Here is a 15,685-nt window from a genome sequence, read left to right on the forward strand (position 1 = left end):
TGGTTGACATGGCCATGTAGGTGGAGCCATGCCAAATTTTAAGGGAAGCCTGCTGGATTCAGGGAAGTGTGTTGCAAGGCACTTCAAAGCATTTGGCCAAAATGGCAGCATTTTGGTGAAATCTCCCGAAAATTCTTGGAAATGAAACTCTCTAATTTCGCTCATCACTATTCAAAAGTAACAGATCATCAAGTGTCCCCCATGAGCATGGTGTAAGTTAATAATTAAGTCCGCAAAATGGTTGCGTCCTTTGTGACAGGTTCTCTTAAAAATTTTCTTTTTCCCCCTTCTGTCCCACAGGCTCCATCAGGAATATTTCGATGCTCCAACATGCCGAGGAGGTGCAACAAACAAGATTTTCTTAATCGGGGATTACTCGTCTTCAGCAGAGTTTTTCGTCACAATCGCGGTGTTCGCTTTCCTCTACTCGATGGGGGCGCTCCTCACCTACATATTCCTGCAGACCAAGTACCGCGAGAACAACAAAGGGCCAATGATTGTAAGTCGGCCTTTGGGGACTCCATGCAAAGCCATCAAACAGGGACTGGAGGAGAACAAAAATGGGATGGGGGGGGGGGATTTCTTGAGCTACGTTCTGATGCTGGAAAGTCCTAGTTCGGGCAACTCAGGGCCAACATAGTCATCAGACATGGAAGTAATTCAATTTGGGTTCTTCAAGAAGAAAATGAGAAGGTCCTGGAAAGAGGTAGACCAGTGACACTCAGTAAGGTTCAATATTGGCAAAGAGTCTTTGTCGAGGAACCTCCTCCATTGACGCGTTTCGCCCCACAGGATCTTGCTTAGTTACAGCCTCTATAATTATGCCCGGTCCTGTGGGTGAAATGTGTTGGGTAGGAGATTCCCATGCGGGGACGCTCTGATTGCTTGTCTGGAGCAATAAAGCTTGCCAGTGTTGAATCTCTCCACTCTCCTTCTTTCCAAGATCTGTGTGGTTAGTGAGGCATAGGATGAGCCCCTACCTGGTGTTTAGCACCCGGCATGTTTGCACCCCATGGTCCTTGTGAAGGAGCAAGACTGGGACATGGAAGTGTATATATCACATATATTAATAAAGCAAATCACCATTTATAATGGACCTTCTCTCCATTATAGACCTGCCCAAGAGTAGACATGATGCCTATTACCTTTATTATTCAGCAAAGCCAGTTCAATGTTCCTCTCTGATTTCGTTTCACTTTGTTAATCTGCCGGAGTTCATGGCTAGGCTCCAACTGTCATCCTCCTAGTCAATAGGAGTGGTCTCATTGGGTTAGGGGAGCCCTCCTTCCTTGGTTAAGGAGGCAACTGGGCAAGAAACGTTAGAAACGCTGGGAGCAGCCTGATAGCCATACTTATGTCACAGGGGTACAATATCAGTGAGATTGTTTCAGATCCAGCACCAGTCCCAACCCAATTTGGCCCTTACTGAAGCTACTGAGGCTCATTATAAATCATGGGAAGTTGAGGGGCATGGTGGACTGCTATGGGGAAGTTGAGGGGCACGGTGGACCGCTATGGGAAGTTGAGGGGCTCTGTGAACTGCTATTGGAAGTTGAGGGGCATGGTGGACTGCTATGGGAAGTCAAGGGGCACGGTGGACCACTATGGAAAGTTGAGGGGCACGATGGACTGCTATGGGAAGTTGAGGGGCACGGTGGATCACTATAGGAAGTTGAGGGGCACTGTGGACCGCTATGGAAAGTTGAGGGGCACGGTGGACCGCTATGGGAAGTTCCGGGGCACTGTGGACCGCTATGGGAAGTTGAGGGGCACAGTGAACTGCTGTTGGAAGTGGAGGGGCACGATGGACCGCTATGGGAAGTTGAGGGGCACGATGGACCGCTATGGGAAGTTGAGGGGCACGGTGGACCGCTATGGGAAGTTGAGGGGCACGGTGGATCACTATAGGAAGTTGAGGAGCACTGTGGACCGCTATGGAAAGTTGAGGGGCACGGTGGACCACTATGGGAAGTTCAGGGGCACTGTGGACCGCTATGGGAAGTTGAGGGGCACAGTGAACTGCTATTGGAAGTTGAAGGGCACGATGGACCGCTATGGGAAGTTGAGGAGCACGATGGACCGCTATGGGAAGTAGAGGGGCACGGTGGACCGCTATGGGAAGTTGAGGGGCACGGTGGACCGCTATGGGAAGTTGAGGGGCACGGTGGACCGCTATAGGAAGTTGAGGGGCACGGTGGATCACTATAGGAAGTTGAGGGGCACTGTGGACCGCTATGGAAAGTTGAGGGGCACGGTGGACCGCTATGGGAAGTTCAGGGGCACTGTGGACCGCTATGGGAAGTTGAGGGGCACAGTGAACTGCTATTGGAAGTTGAGGGGCACGATGGACCGCTATGGGAAGTTGAGGGGCACGATGGACCGCTATGGGAAGTTGAGGGGCACGGACCGCTATGGGAAGTTGAGGGGCACGGTGGACCGCTATGGGAAGTTGAGGGGCATGGTGGACCGCTATGTGAAGTTGAGGGGCACGGTGAACTGCTATTGGAAGTTGAGGGGCACAATGGACCGCTATGGGAAGTTGAGGGGCACGGTGGACCGCTATGGGAAGTTGAGGGGCACGGTGGACCTCTATAGGAAGTTGAGGGGCACAGTGGACTACTACGAGAAGTTGAGGGGCACAGTGGACCGCTATGGGAATTTGAGGGGCACGATGGACCGCTATGGGAAGTTAAGGGGCATGGTGGACCGATATGGGAAGTTGGGTTGCATTTTGGGAGCTGGGAGGCACTGTGGGAGGTTAGAGGTTCTTCAGGTGGTTGGAGATTCTAGAGGAGGGAGGCCCCAGCCCTTCAGCGGACCCACGGCCCAGTGTACTTCATGATTCCAATGTACCCCAGAGCATCCTGTGTCATGTAGTAACTCCGGTGCGCGCCTGTGAGTCCAATGTACCCAGAGCACCCTGTGTTATGTAGTGATCCCAGTGCACCCCCATCAGTCCAATGTACCCCAGAGCACCCTGTGTTATGTAGTGATCCCAGTGTAACCCTATAAGTCCAGTGTACTCAAGAGGATCTAATGCCCCCCTAGAGCAACCTGCGTCTTCTAGTGACCCCAGTGTTCCCCGTGATTCCAGCATCTCCCAGAAGATCTTGTGCCATCTTGTGATCCCCCCCGTGTGCCCGGTGAACCCCAGAGCCTTCTTCTCATTGTCCTGCCCTCTCTTCCCCTGCAGGACTGCATTGTGACGGCTGTCTTCACCTTCATGTGGCTGGTCTGCTCCAGTGCATGGGCCAAGGGTTTGTCTGACATTAAGATGGCCACAGACCCCGAGCTGATCATCGAGCAGATCCCGGCCTGTGAGAACCCCGAAAACAAGTGCCAGGAAGAGCGGGATCCTATCATGTCCGGGCTGAACACCTCTGTGGTGAGTTGACGATTCATTTATACCCTTGTGTATGTGTTCTATAGATATATGTTACATATGACATGTTTGATATCTATTTACTCCTCTTATTTTATCGCTAGCATCGAGTAATCAGATAGCAAACATGTCAAGCCTTATATGTAACATATAAATATTGTTATAAAAATTAGGAATTGTATCATGTTTGTGCGCACTAAAATTGATTTAAATTTATTTTTTACTGAAAAAAAAAAAAAAAAGATTTAATATAATATTATGAAACATAAAAATTGCAGCTTCCATTATTTTATTCTATAGACCGTGTACATTCGGAATTTTTTTTGTAGGGGAGGGATTTCAAGTTCATTTTATTTTAAGTTATCCTTTTTTTTAACTTTGAAAATTACAACAATATGTGATAGTGAGATATAACGTTGGCTCTCGGTGCTGAAAAACATATACAAAAAATGTCCGGTGATGTTTTTCAATGTCTGAAAATGACGACGCCCTCTCTGCTTTTTTTTTTTTTTAATGCTTTGCTGTATGAGTTTGTAGAGCCATCTTGTGGCCATTGTGTGTATTGCAGCAGTATAGCTGAAGTTGTACAATGCCAGGTGAAAAGACATAACGAGGGGTGGAGGGCCAGGGCCGGGACAAGGGGTGGGCAGGAGGGATGGCTGCCCTGGGCACTGTGGTATTATTGGTTTGGGGGGGGGGGGGGGGGAACCTAACAAGCAGATTGGGGGGATGGGATTTGTGTTGGGTGGGGGAATTTGGGGGGTGGCAGGGGGTTAAGAATTGTTCTAGCAGGGCAGATTTGGGGAGGTGCGCTGGGAATGCTAATTTGGGGGGATTTGTGTTGGGAGGGGGGATGGGGGAAGAGGGTTTGTGCTAAGAGGGGGGATACGGGGGGGTTGTACTATAAAAGTAATATGCTAGAGGGGATTTTTTCTTGGGGGGGCTTGTGCTAGTAGGAGTGATTGGGGGGTATTTGTGGCTAGGAGGGGAAGATTTGTGCTAGGATATTGGTTTGGGGCAGGGGAATTTGTGCTGGAAAGGGGGGGGGGGGGGTTAGAGTGTGGAGAGAGGATTGTGCTTGGAGGGGGAAGTTGAGGGGTAGAGGATCTGTGCTAGAAGGGGGATATTTTTTTTATTTTTTTTTTTTGAGCTGTGATGTAAGGGGGAACAATGTGGACTCTGGTGTAAAGAAGAACTCTGATGTAAGGGGGAACGCTGTGGACTCTGATGTAAAGAAGAACTCTGACATAAGGGGGCACGCTGTGGACTTTGGTGTAAAGAAGAACTCTGATGTAAGGGGGAACGCTGTGGACTCTGGTGTAAAGAAGAACTCTGATGTAAGGGGGAACGCTGTGGACTCTGGTGTAAAGAAGAACTCTGATGTAAGGCGGAATGCTGTGGACTCTGGTGTAAAGAAGAACTCTGATGTAAGGGGGAACGCTGTGGACTCTGGCGTAAAGAAGAACTCTGATGTAAGGGGGAACAATGTGGACTCTGATGTAAAGAAGAACTCTGATGTAAGGGGGGAATGCTTTGGACTCTGATGTAAAGAAGAACTCTGATGTAAGGGGGGAATGCTTTGGACTCTGATGTAAAGAAGAACTCTGATGTAAGGGGGGGAATGCTTTGGACTCTGATGTAAAGAAGAACTCTGATGTAAGGGGGGGAATGCTTTGGACTCTGATGTAAAGAAGAACTCTGATGTAAGGGGGGAATGCTTTGGACTCTGATGTAAAGAAGAACTCTGATGTAAGGGGGGGAATGCTTTGGACTCTGATGTAAAGAAGAACTCTGATGTAAGGGGGGGAATGCTTTGGACTCTGGTGTAAAGAAGAACTTTGATGTAAGGGGGGGAATGCTTTGGACTCTGATGTAAAGAAGAACTCTGATGTAAGGGGGGAATGCTTTGGACTCTGATGTAAAGAAGAACTCTGATGTAAGGGGGGGAATGCTTTGGACTCTGATGTAAAGAAGAACTCTGATGTAAGGGGGGGAATGCTTTGGACTCTGATGTAAAGAAGAACTTTGATGTAAGGGGGAACGCTGTGGACTCTGGTGTAAAGAAGAACTCTGATGTAAGGGGGAACGCTGTGGCCTCTGATGTAAAGAAGAACTCTGATGTAAGGGGGAACAATGTGGACTCTGATGTAAAGAAGAACTCTGATGTAAGGGGGAATGCTTTGGACTCTGATGTAAAGAAGAACTCTAATGTAAGGGGGGAACGCTGTGGACTCTGATTTAAAGAAGAACTCTGATGTAAGGGGGAACGCTGTGGACTCTGATGTAAAGAAGAACTCTGATGTAAGGGGGAACAATGTGGACTCTGGTGTAAAGAAGAACTCTGATTTAAGGGGGAACGCTGTGGACGGCCTCTTGATTCTCTAGGGCAAGGGGTAGGCAACCTCAGGCCCTCCAGCTATTTTGAAACAACAAGTCCCATGAGGCATTGCAGGACCCTGGCAATCACAGGCATGACTCCTAGAGGCAGAGGCATGATGGGATTTGTAGTTTCACTACAGTTGGAGGGCTGAGGTGGCCTACCCCTGCTCTATGGTCTCTGCTAAAAAATATATATATAATGTTTGGGGGTTCAGAGTAATTTTTTTTGCAAAAAAAACATGTTTTTTTTACATGTAGGAGAGGAATGTGAGAATTGGCCTGGATGGGATGTGGTTAATCCGAAGTTGTCCCGTGCAGTACTTCTTTTCTGCCACAAGGTGCCCCTAGTCTTCTGGGTTGAATGAATCCCGATATACAGTTTGGCACTGACTGGAATGGACAGCCGTTGCCTTCAGTTCTCATTTGTTGAGGGACATAGGCATTCGGGGACTGTTGGGTTATACTGCCGCCTACAGGAGGTTTGGACACCGGCAAACAAGAAAAACAGCTACCAGCCGGATATTAACCTTTATTACTCTCATCCTGTTGCCAGCATGCCTCAGTTTTCTGCTGGTGGCCTAGGACAGTGATGGAAAACCTTGGCACCCCAGATGTTTTGGAACTACGTTTCCTATGATGCTCAACTACATCGCAGAGTGCATGAGCATCATGGGAAACGTAGTTCCAAAACATCTGGGGTGCCGAGGTTCGCCATCACTGGCCTAGGAGGATGGACACAATTGAGGGACACGGGTCCCACCACTGTGTGTTGATGAACATTCTCTCGGTACTGCATTTCCACCAAACTGAGGCATGCTGGGTAGTATCGGGATAAGGTCATCCAGTGCCCAGGGTGAAGGATCTTGAACTTCGGATCTTGAAGGATCCGAACTTTGCGCCCTCCTTCCCCTTGATGTGATAGTCTTCTGCATCCATGATACTAGCACTACAGTGCCCCCTGTCTGACGAGTGCAAGGTGCAACTAATAAAAAAAAAAAATGTTGGGGCGGCTGGCCGGCACCCCCAAAGTGCTGATACCTGGTGCGGCCCACATCCCCCTGCTGCAGACAATGGACCCCACCACTGGAGACATCGTTGTTCCTCAGTTCAGGCTCTTCCTGGTCAGGTGGGGCAGCAGCTCGGGTCATTAAAGAATGGAATTGGTTAAGGTGAGGTCGCAGCTTGGTTAAATGTACTTTACAGGTGCTGCCCCCCCCCCCCCCCCCCCAACACATAATGAAACTGTCCCCGGGGCAGCTGCCCCCGGTCCCAGCCCTGATCCTCCTGTAGGTGGCAGTATAACCCAACAGGCTCGGAATTCCTCCCTCTATGAACTCCATGAAATGGATTTTTTGCTAAGTCCAATATTTATATAGGTCCTGTATTTCTGGATATGTTTGGTATGTAGCTGTAGATTGTTAGTGCTGGTTGGTCAAGTTATTCGTCACCAGATTTTTCGTATAGATTTTGGGTGTTGAGTCCAAGTTAGCTCAGCCATACAATTATGTGATAACGCAAATTTTTAAAAATTCCTCCCTCCAGGCCTTCGGCTTCCTGAACTGCATAATCTGGCTGGGAAACATCTGGTTTGTGTTTAAAGAGACGGGATGGACAGCCCCATTCATGAAGTACCCACCACCAGCCCAGGAGAAGCATCCAGCTCCCGATTCCTATGGGCAGGGACAGGTCCAGGGCCAGGGCCAGGTCCAGGGTTATGGTCAGCAGGACTCATACGCACAACAACCAGGAGGTTACCAGCCTGACTACTATGGCCAGCAGCCTGAATACAACCAACAGGGGTACAGCCAAGGCGGGTATACCCAGCAAGGTGTCCCAACCTCTTTCTCCAACCAGATGTGAGCTGGTGAGTGCCTGCAGGGTAAGCTACGTAAGACATACGCCGGCCTACGCTGTGCCGTGAAAGACAACATTGTCATACATGGTCCATGGGGAAGGGACATGTCCTGGGCACACACACAACTAAAGCCAGTTAGAAATTGTTGTCATAAGACAAGGACTGATGTTGGCCTAGGTCAGTGGTCTCAAAACTGTGGCCCTTTGCTTGCCTTTATCAGGCCCACGGGGCATTATTCCACCACTGACACCAACAATGGGGCATAATTCCTGTTGCTGACACCAACAATGGGGCACTATTCCTCCCACTGACACCAACGATAGGGCACTATTCCTCCCATTGACACTGATGGTGGGGAATAATTCCTTCCATTGATACCAACAATGCAGAATAATTCCTCCCATTGACACCCCCGATGGGGCACAAATACTTCCACTGAAACCAAAGATGGGGCACTATTCCTTTCATTGAAACCAACGATTGGGGCACTATTCCTCCAACTGACACCAATGATGGGGCACTATTCCTTCCATTGAAACCAACGATTGGGGCACTATTCCTCCAACTGACACCAACGATGGGGCACTATTCCTTCAATTGAAACCAACGATTGGGGCACTATTCCTCCAACTGACACCAACAATGGGGCACAATTCCGTCCATTGAAACCATCAATGGGGCACAATTCCTCTCAATGACACCAACAATAGGGCACAATTCCTTCCATTGGCACCAACAATGGGGCACTATTTCTCCCATTGACACCAACAATGGGGCAAAATTCCTGTCACTGGCACCAACAATGGGCCACTATTCCACCCACTGACACCATCAAAAGGGCACAATTCCTCCCACTGACACCGATGATGGGGCACAATTTCTTCCAATGACACCAACAATGGGGCACTACTCCTCCCATTGACACCAATGGTGGGGAATAATTCCTTCCATCAATACCAACGATGGGCCACTATTCCTCCCACTGACAAAAAAAATGGGCCACTATTCCTCCCACTGACACCAACAATGGGGCACTATTCCACCCACTGACACCAACAATGGGGCACTATTCCACCCACTGACACCATCAAAAGGGCACAATTCCTCACACTGACACCAACGATGGGGCAGAATTCTTTCCAATGACACCAGCAATGGGGCACTAGTCCTCCCACTGGCACCAACGAAAGGTCACAATTCCACCCACTGACACCAACGATGGGGCAGAATTCTTTCCAATGACACCAACAATGGGGCACTAGTCCTCCCACTGACACCAAAGATAGGGCATTGTTTTACTCCCACTGAACATCAGGACAATTTCTACCCCCACTGGCCACAGTTTGCCCCCCCCTAAAATATGAAGGACAGCAAACTGTCCCCTTGTTTAGAAAGTTTGGAGACCCCTGACTTAGATCTCTGGTGTCCAACCTGCAGCCCAAGAGCTACATGTGCTCTGGCGCGATCTGTCACCCGCCGTGTCCACCTGATAACAGATCACTGTACCGGCCCGCCGCCGGTACCATGTGATCGCTGTGGCCAATCACTGCAGATCTCGTGACAATTGTACGTAATGAAAGACTTTGGTTGATGCCATCCATTGTCTACTATTGTGATGGGCTCTGTGATGGGTCACAGGGATCACATGGTACAGACAGGGCCAATCACAGCCAATCACATAAGTAAACACTGAATGAGTAAAAATGGTTGCTTACAATTGTAAAATTTTAGGCAATCATAGTATGTAAAAAAAAAAAAAAAATCCTGATCACCTCCCCAGAGTAGTACAGTGTTACTATGGTTACACTGTATTGTTCTGGTCACTCTATGAAAAAAAATGTAAAAAAAAAAAAAAAAAAGTAATAATAAAAAAAAAAAAAATTTTTTTTTAAAATGTTTTATTATTATTTTTTTACATACTTTTACCAGTCAGTGTGCCTGATCACCGCCACACCAGTTATATGAAAACGCTGTGCTGCGTTATAATTATTATTATATAAAAATATACCAGGCTTTAGGGAACAGTATTGATTTCAAAAAATGATTTTATTGTCTACATATTCTAAAGGCAATGGTAGTCCAGTTTTACCCCTGACTTCGGGCTCTGTTTATAACACAATTCTCTGTGCAAATGTCTTCGCATTCACACAGCTGCCGTGAATAATCTCTGCAATGTGACTAATATGTGTATTTCCTGTGATCCTCAGCGCCATCTAGTGCCCGTGATGCGGTATTTCTCTAAAATAGCTCAATCAGGGAAAATACCGCATTATGGCCACTAGATGGAGCCGATGCATTCGCAAAGCCGCCATGAATAATTTCCATAATGTTTCTAATATGTGTATTTCCTGCGATCGGTAGCTCCATCTAGTGCCCATAATGCCGTAATTATCTGAAATATCACCATCAGGGGAAATACCGCATTATGGCCACTAGATGGAGCTGATAGAAAATACACATATTGTGGGTATTGTTTGCAACGAATGTGTGATGTTGGGGCATTCTATACATTTTCTACAAACGTTCTGCAATTTTCTATACATTTTTCCACAAGATTTCTATAAGGCAAGGCTAAAAAAAAAATAAATGAAATGAACAAAACATTTAAAAAAAAGTTTGTAGACAAAAGATTTAAAAAAGGGCCAAAAAGTACAAGCTAAGGGGAGGAGCTAATGAGGGCGAATCAGGGTTAGCCAAGGGGTTAAATGGTAACTGATAACCAAATACAATGTAACAATATGGTTAAAATGTATTTATTAATTGAAAAGTGTTACACTCTGTATTAACATAAAAGCGAATACCGGGACCTTGGTTGTCAGACTGACAGCCGGCACTCCTGCTGGAGCGGGCATGTTGGGTTTGGGGGGCCAATGGGTTTACCTCATCTTTGGGCGCATTGATGGTAATATTAGCTCAAGTTAAAAAAAAATAAAAAATTTGTGATTCTTTTGCAGACTGTGTACCTTACCTTTTTTTCTTTCTCTCCCACTTCCCTTCCCTACCACATCTCTCCCTTTCCATTATATCCATCACTACCTGATACCCGTGCTTTTAATTTGTTCCATCTGCCTTTCCTACTCATTTGCCCTCCTTCTCTACGTACCGTTTTTAAACCCTCCGTGTCCATTTTGCCTCCTCTGCTTTCCAACCTCCCCTTTGTCCTTCCACCCTAATTTCTTCATACATGATGTCCACCATCTTCACCCAAACCGTCCACTGATATGCTCTCCTGCACCTGTATACTCTTCTCCCTTCAAACTCCCTGCCTTCCTTTCTGCCTCCTCCCCACCCAACTACTTATGACCTCACCTTCATCAACTTTCCACCCTTCTCTGCCCTTCTTCACCCAACATGTCCACCCTTCTATTCCACTCTTTACCCAACATGTCCACTCTTCTCTTCCACACTCCACCCAACATGTCCACCCTTCTCTTCCACTCTTTACCCAACATGTCCACCCTTCTCTTCCACACTCCACCCAACATGTCCACCCTTCTCTTCCACTCTTTACCCAACATGTCCACCCTTCTCTTCCACTCTTTACCCAACATTTCCACTCTTCTCTTCCACACTCCACCCAACATGTCCACCCTTCTCTTCCACTCTTTACCCAACATTTCCACTCTTCTCTTCCACACTCCACCCAACATGTGCACCCTTTTCTGCCACTCTTCACCCAACATATCTACCATTCTCTGTCCCTCATCACCCAACATGTCTATTCCATTCAAACCACCTTTCTTCCTACCTGCCTCCTCCCCACCCAACGACATATGATCTCACCTTCACCCCCTCCAACATGTCCACCCTTTTCTTCCACTCTTCACCCAAAATGTCCACCCTTCTCCTCCAATCTTCACCCAACATGTTTACTCTTCTCTTCCACTCTTCACCCAACATGTCCACCCTTCTCTTCCACTCTTTACCCAACATGTCCACTCTTCTTTTCTACTCTTCACCCAACATATCCACCATTCTCTTCCACTTTTCACCCAACATATTTACTCTTCTCTTCCACTCTTCACCCAACATGTCCACCCTTCTCTTCCACTCTTCTTCCAAAATGTCCACCCTTCTCTTCCACTCTTCACCCAACATGTCCACTCTTCTCTTCCACTCTTTACCCAACATTTCCACTCTTCTCTTCCACACTCCACCCAACATGTCCACCCTTCTCTTCCACTCGTTATCCAACATTTCCACTCTTCTCTTCCACACTTTACCCAACATGTCCACCCTTCTCTGACACTCTTCACCCAACATATCCACCCTTCTCTGTCCCTCATCACCCAACATGTCTATTACATTCAAACCACGTTTCTTTATACCTGCCTCCTCCCCACCCAACCACATATGATCTCACTTTCACCCCCCGCCCCCACCCTTCTCTTCCACTCTTCACCCAACATGTTCACCCTTCTCTTCCACTCTTCACCCAACATATCCACCCTTCTCTGTCCCTCATCACTCAACATGTCTATTCCATTCAAACTACTTTTCTTCATACCTGCCTCCTCCCCACTCAACTACATATAATCTCACCTTTACCCCCCTCCACCCTTCTCTTCCACTCTTCACCCAACATGTCTACCCTTCTCTTTCACTCTTCACCCAACATGACCACCCTTCTCTTCCACTCTTCACCCAACATATATACTCTTCTGCACTTTTTCTTTCCTCTGTTTCTCTTCACCTTAACTGTCTATTTATCCGCCCACCTGCCATCTTTCTACCATCTTCTGTTGCTCTTCAAACCACCCACTTCCCTAAAATGTCTACTTTCTGTCCATCATCATGTGCCCACCTTCCTCCCTCTTGGCTTCCCATCTTTACTCCTCTACCCCTTTCTGTTTCCCTCTTAAAATTCCATTCCTGACTCTTTGAAACCTTATCACCAAACCTTCTCCTTCCTGATCCCATTTCAACTCTCTTACGCCTTTATGCTCAATATAAAAAAAACTTGCTGGTCTACCGCCCTTACAAAACTCCTCCATGCCTGCATACTGTGCTCCACCAAAACCTTGTCATGGAAACCCCTTTTCTGATGTCCTCTACAAATCTTCTCTTTGTTGGTCCTTCTGAACTTTCCTCATTCCTCGCCATGGCACCACCATCCTTCATATCCATCACTAAATACTTCCATGCTGTGGCTTCTTCCCTGCACCTCATGCCCACCTTTACTCCATCATTGCCCTTTATTTCCTCTTTTTTTTTTTTTGCCTCCTTCCTGGCCCCCCCTCTCTTGCTTGCAGGCTTCTCCACGACTGATCATTGAGGTCAAGCTTCAGGTTGTGATGTTCTGATGTGCAGTGCTGCAGCCCGGCTGCCAGAGTGAATATAAATGGGAGAATGTTGTGTCTGTGATGTTTATATAATATATAATATAATATATATATAAATATATTTAATGATATCTATCTGTACCAAAACACAGGAAAATTTCCATCTCATTCTACCAGAGACTGTCTTCCTGCAGAGCATCGCTGTGTACCCCTTTCCTTCTCTTTTCCGGAGCCCTGCAGAGCATCGCTGTGTACCCCCTTCCCTTCTCCCCCCGTCCAGAGCTCGCAGAGCATTGCTGTGCACCTCCTCCCTCACCCCCACCCCACCACCACCGTCCAGAGCCCCGCAGAGCATTGCCGTGTGAGCCGTTTCCCCCGCCAGTTCCGTAGATCGCCGCCGTCAATCTCTTTCCCTGGCAGATGCGTTAGGGCTGCAGTGCTTCACGATGCCACCCCCCTCACCCCCCTCTGCCAGCACAACTCAGTATTGGGCTATTTACTGAACGTAACGTCGAATCCTCGGACTCTTCTGGCAGGGAAATTGATTCTGGCAGAGCATTTATTACAAGGCACAGTTTTTTAAGCTTCTGGTTAGTTTTAGATTTCCTTTAGCAATCTGTGACGTTTGCACATTGCAATGCATTTGTAACCCCCCCCCCCAATCCTCTGCACAATAAAAGGGATTGATGATTCTGAATGTAATTATTAGAAGGATGCTGCCCTGTGCAGTGTGGGTAAGATGGGACGGGACGGTAGCGCAGCCGACGTTAAAGAGTTAGGCCGTCTCTGGTGACGATTGGACGAGGGACCGGATTTTACGATAAAATATCGAGGGTGATCCCTTCCCTGTGCACTTTGGGTACTAAAGACCCCCCCCCCCCCCTCTATGCCCACAGCCGACGTCATTACTGCCCGCTTCTGATGTACATCCCCTTTCCGAGTTGCCCATGCCTGGTTACCCCCCCTTTTGTGCTGTATATTGTATTTGTGACACTGAAGTTGCGTGTTGTAATCCTGAATGGAAATAAAGACAGACTGGAACAAACCGTGTCTCTCGTTTTATTCATAAATCCTGGGGCTTTCCGGGGCTTTGTGTAAAGCCCGATTGACCTTCAGTTTTAAATCGCCTAAATACAGGTGCATCTCCAAAAAAAAATCTGAATATCATCCAAAAGTCAATTCAATTCAAAAAGTGAAACTCGTATATTTTATATAGAAGCGTTACACACAGAGTGATAGATTTCAAGCATTTCTTTCTGTTAATTTCGAGGATTATGGCTTACAGCGAGTGACAACCCAAAATTCTGTATCTCAGAAAATTAGAATATTACATAAGACCAATAAAAAAAAAGGATTTTTAATACAGAAATGTTGGCTTAGTGAAAAGTCTGTCCATGTACAGTATAGAAGGCACTCAATACTTGGTTGGGGCTCCTTTTTTGCATGAATTACGGCATCAATGCGGCGTGGTATGGAGGAGATCAGCCTGGGGCACTGCTGAGGTGTTATGGAAGGTCAGGTTGCTTCGATAGTGGCCTTCACCTCCTCTGAATTGTTGGGTCTGGTACCTCTCATCTTCCTCTTGGCAACACCCCAAAGATTCTCTATGGGGTTTAGGTCAGCCGAGTTTGCTGGCCAATCAAGCACAGCGATACCACGATCATTAAACCGGGTATTGTTAGTTTTGGCAGTGTGGGCAGGTGCCAAGTCTTGCTGGAAAATTAAATCAGCATCTCCATAAAGCTGGTCAGCAGAGGGAAGCATGAAGTGCTCTAGAATTTCCTGCTAGAGGGCGGCTGTCACGAGGGCCACGTACCTGATGTGAGACCGAAGAAGTGGGGAGGCCAACCTTGCACCTCGGGTCCCTAAAGCCTCTGGAGATGGAGGCAGAGACTTGGTGGACACTGAGTGGCAGGGGTGCCAGGGGTGCGGAGCACCATGCAAGACTTAGTCCGAGATCCGAGCCGAGGTCAAGTCCAGTTGGGCAACGAAGCATATAAGTGTTAATCCGAAGAAGAATGGTCGAGATCCAATCCGGGGTCAGTTCCTATCTGGCAGCTGAGTACAAAAGGGGCAAAGAAGTAGAATAGTCAAGGTACAAATCCGAGGTCAATGGCAAGCACCAAATCAAGAGTAGTCAAATAGGTTTCCAGGTCACAACAGGTTCAGACAGATCACACACTAGCACAGGACCAAGGGGGGACTGAAGATAATCCAGCAACTTGGCAGTGTCTGGGCTTATATAGGGACGTTTGAGGTCACTTCCTGTGCGCCTCCTGAGGATTTTCCCACCTTTTTCCATCGGGTTGAGGTCACTTCCTGTGCGCCTCCTGGGGATTTTCCCGCCTTTTTCCATCAGGTTGATGTCACTTCCTGTGCGCCTCCTGGGTATTTTCCCGCCTTTTTCCATCAGGTTGAGGTCACTTCCTGTGCACGTCCTAGGCATTTTCCTGCCCTTTTCCATCAAGTCTTCTGCGCAAGTGCGGGTTGGCGCCCTGAGGGGTCTTTGGCACATGCTCAGTTGGCACGGATTTCCCACTGCGGCAACGCGCCATCAGTGCATGCGTAGTAAGCCCTGGACCCTTACAGCGGCACTGACTTTGGACTTGATGGACCAACACCAGCAGATGACACGGCTCCCCAAATCATCGCTGACTGTGGAAACTTCACACTGGACCTCGTGCAACTTGGATTCTGTGCCTTTCCACTCTTCCTCCTCCAGACTCTGGGACCTTAATTTCCAAATGAAATGCAAAATGTACTTGCATCCGAAAAGAGGACTTTGGA

The 15,685-nt window shown here is 47.6% G+C and overlaps 1 protein-coding gene across 1 annotated transcript in view; it reads left to right on the forward strand.

Annotated features, from left to right (window-relative positions):
* The window catches only part of SYP (synaptophysin), a 40,943-nt gene extending 27,000 nt beyond the window's left edge, over window positions 1-13,943 (forward strand). Inside the window, exons 3-6 of the mRNA XM_073600990.1 lie at window positions 301-499; window positions 3,194-3,385; window positions 7,304-7,625; window positions 12,869-13,943. Of these exons, the coding sequence (XP_073457091.1) occupies window positions 301-499; window positions 3,194-3,385; window positions 7,304-7,621 (709 nt within the window). The 3' untranslated portion in view covers window positions 7,622-7,625; window positions 12,869-13,943. The remainder of the gene's footprint in view (window positions 1-300; window positions 500-3,193; window positions 3,386-7,303; window positions 7,626-12,868) is intronic.
* Window positions 13,944-15,685: the final 1,742 nt, after the last annotated feature.

This window comes from Aquarana catesbeiana, linkage group LG09 (genome assembly GCF_042186555.1).
Source record: "Aquarana catesbeiana isolate 2022-GZ linkage group LG09, ASM4218655v1, whole genome shotgun sequence".
In the NCBI taxonomy this organism is placed as follows: Eukaryota; Metazoa; Chordata; class Amphibia; order Anura; family Ranidae; genus Aquarana; species Aquarana catesbeiana.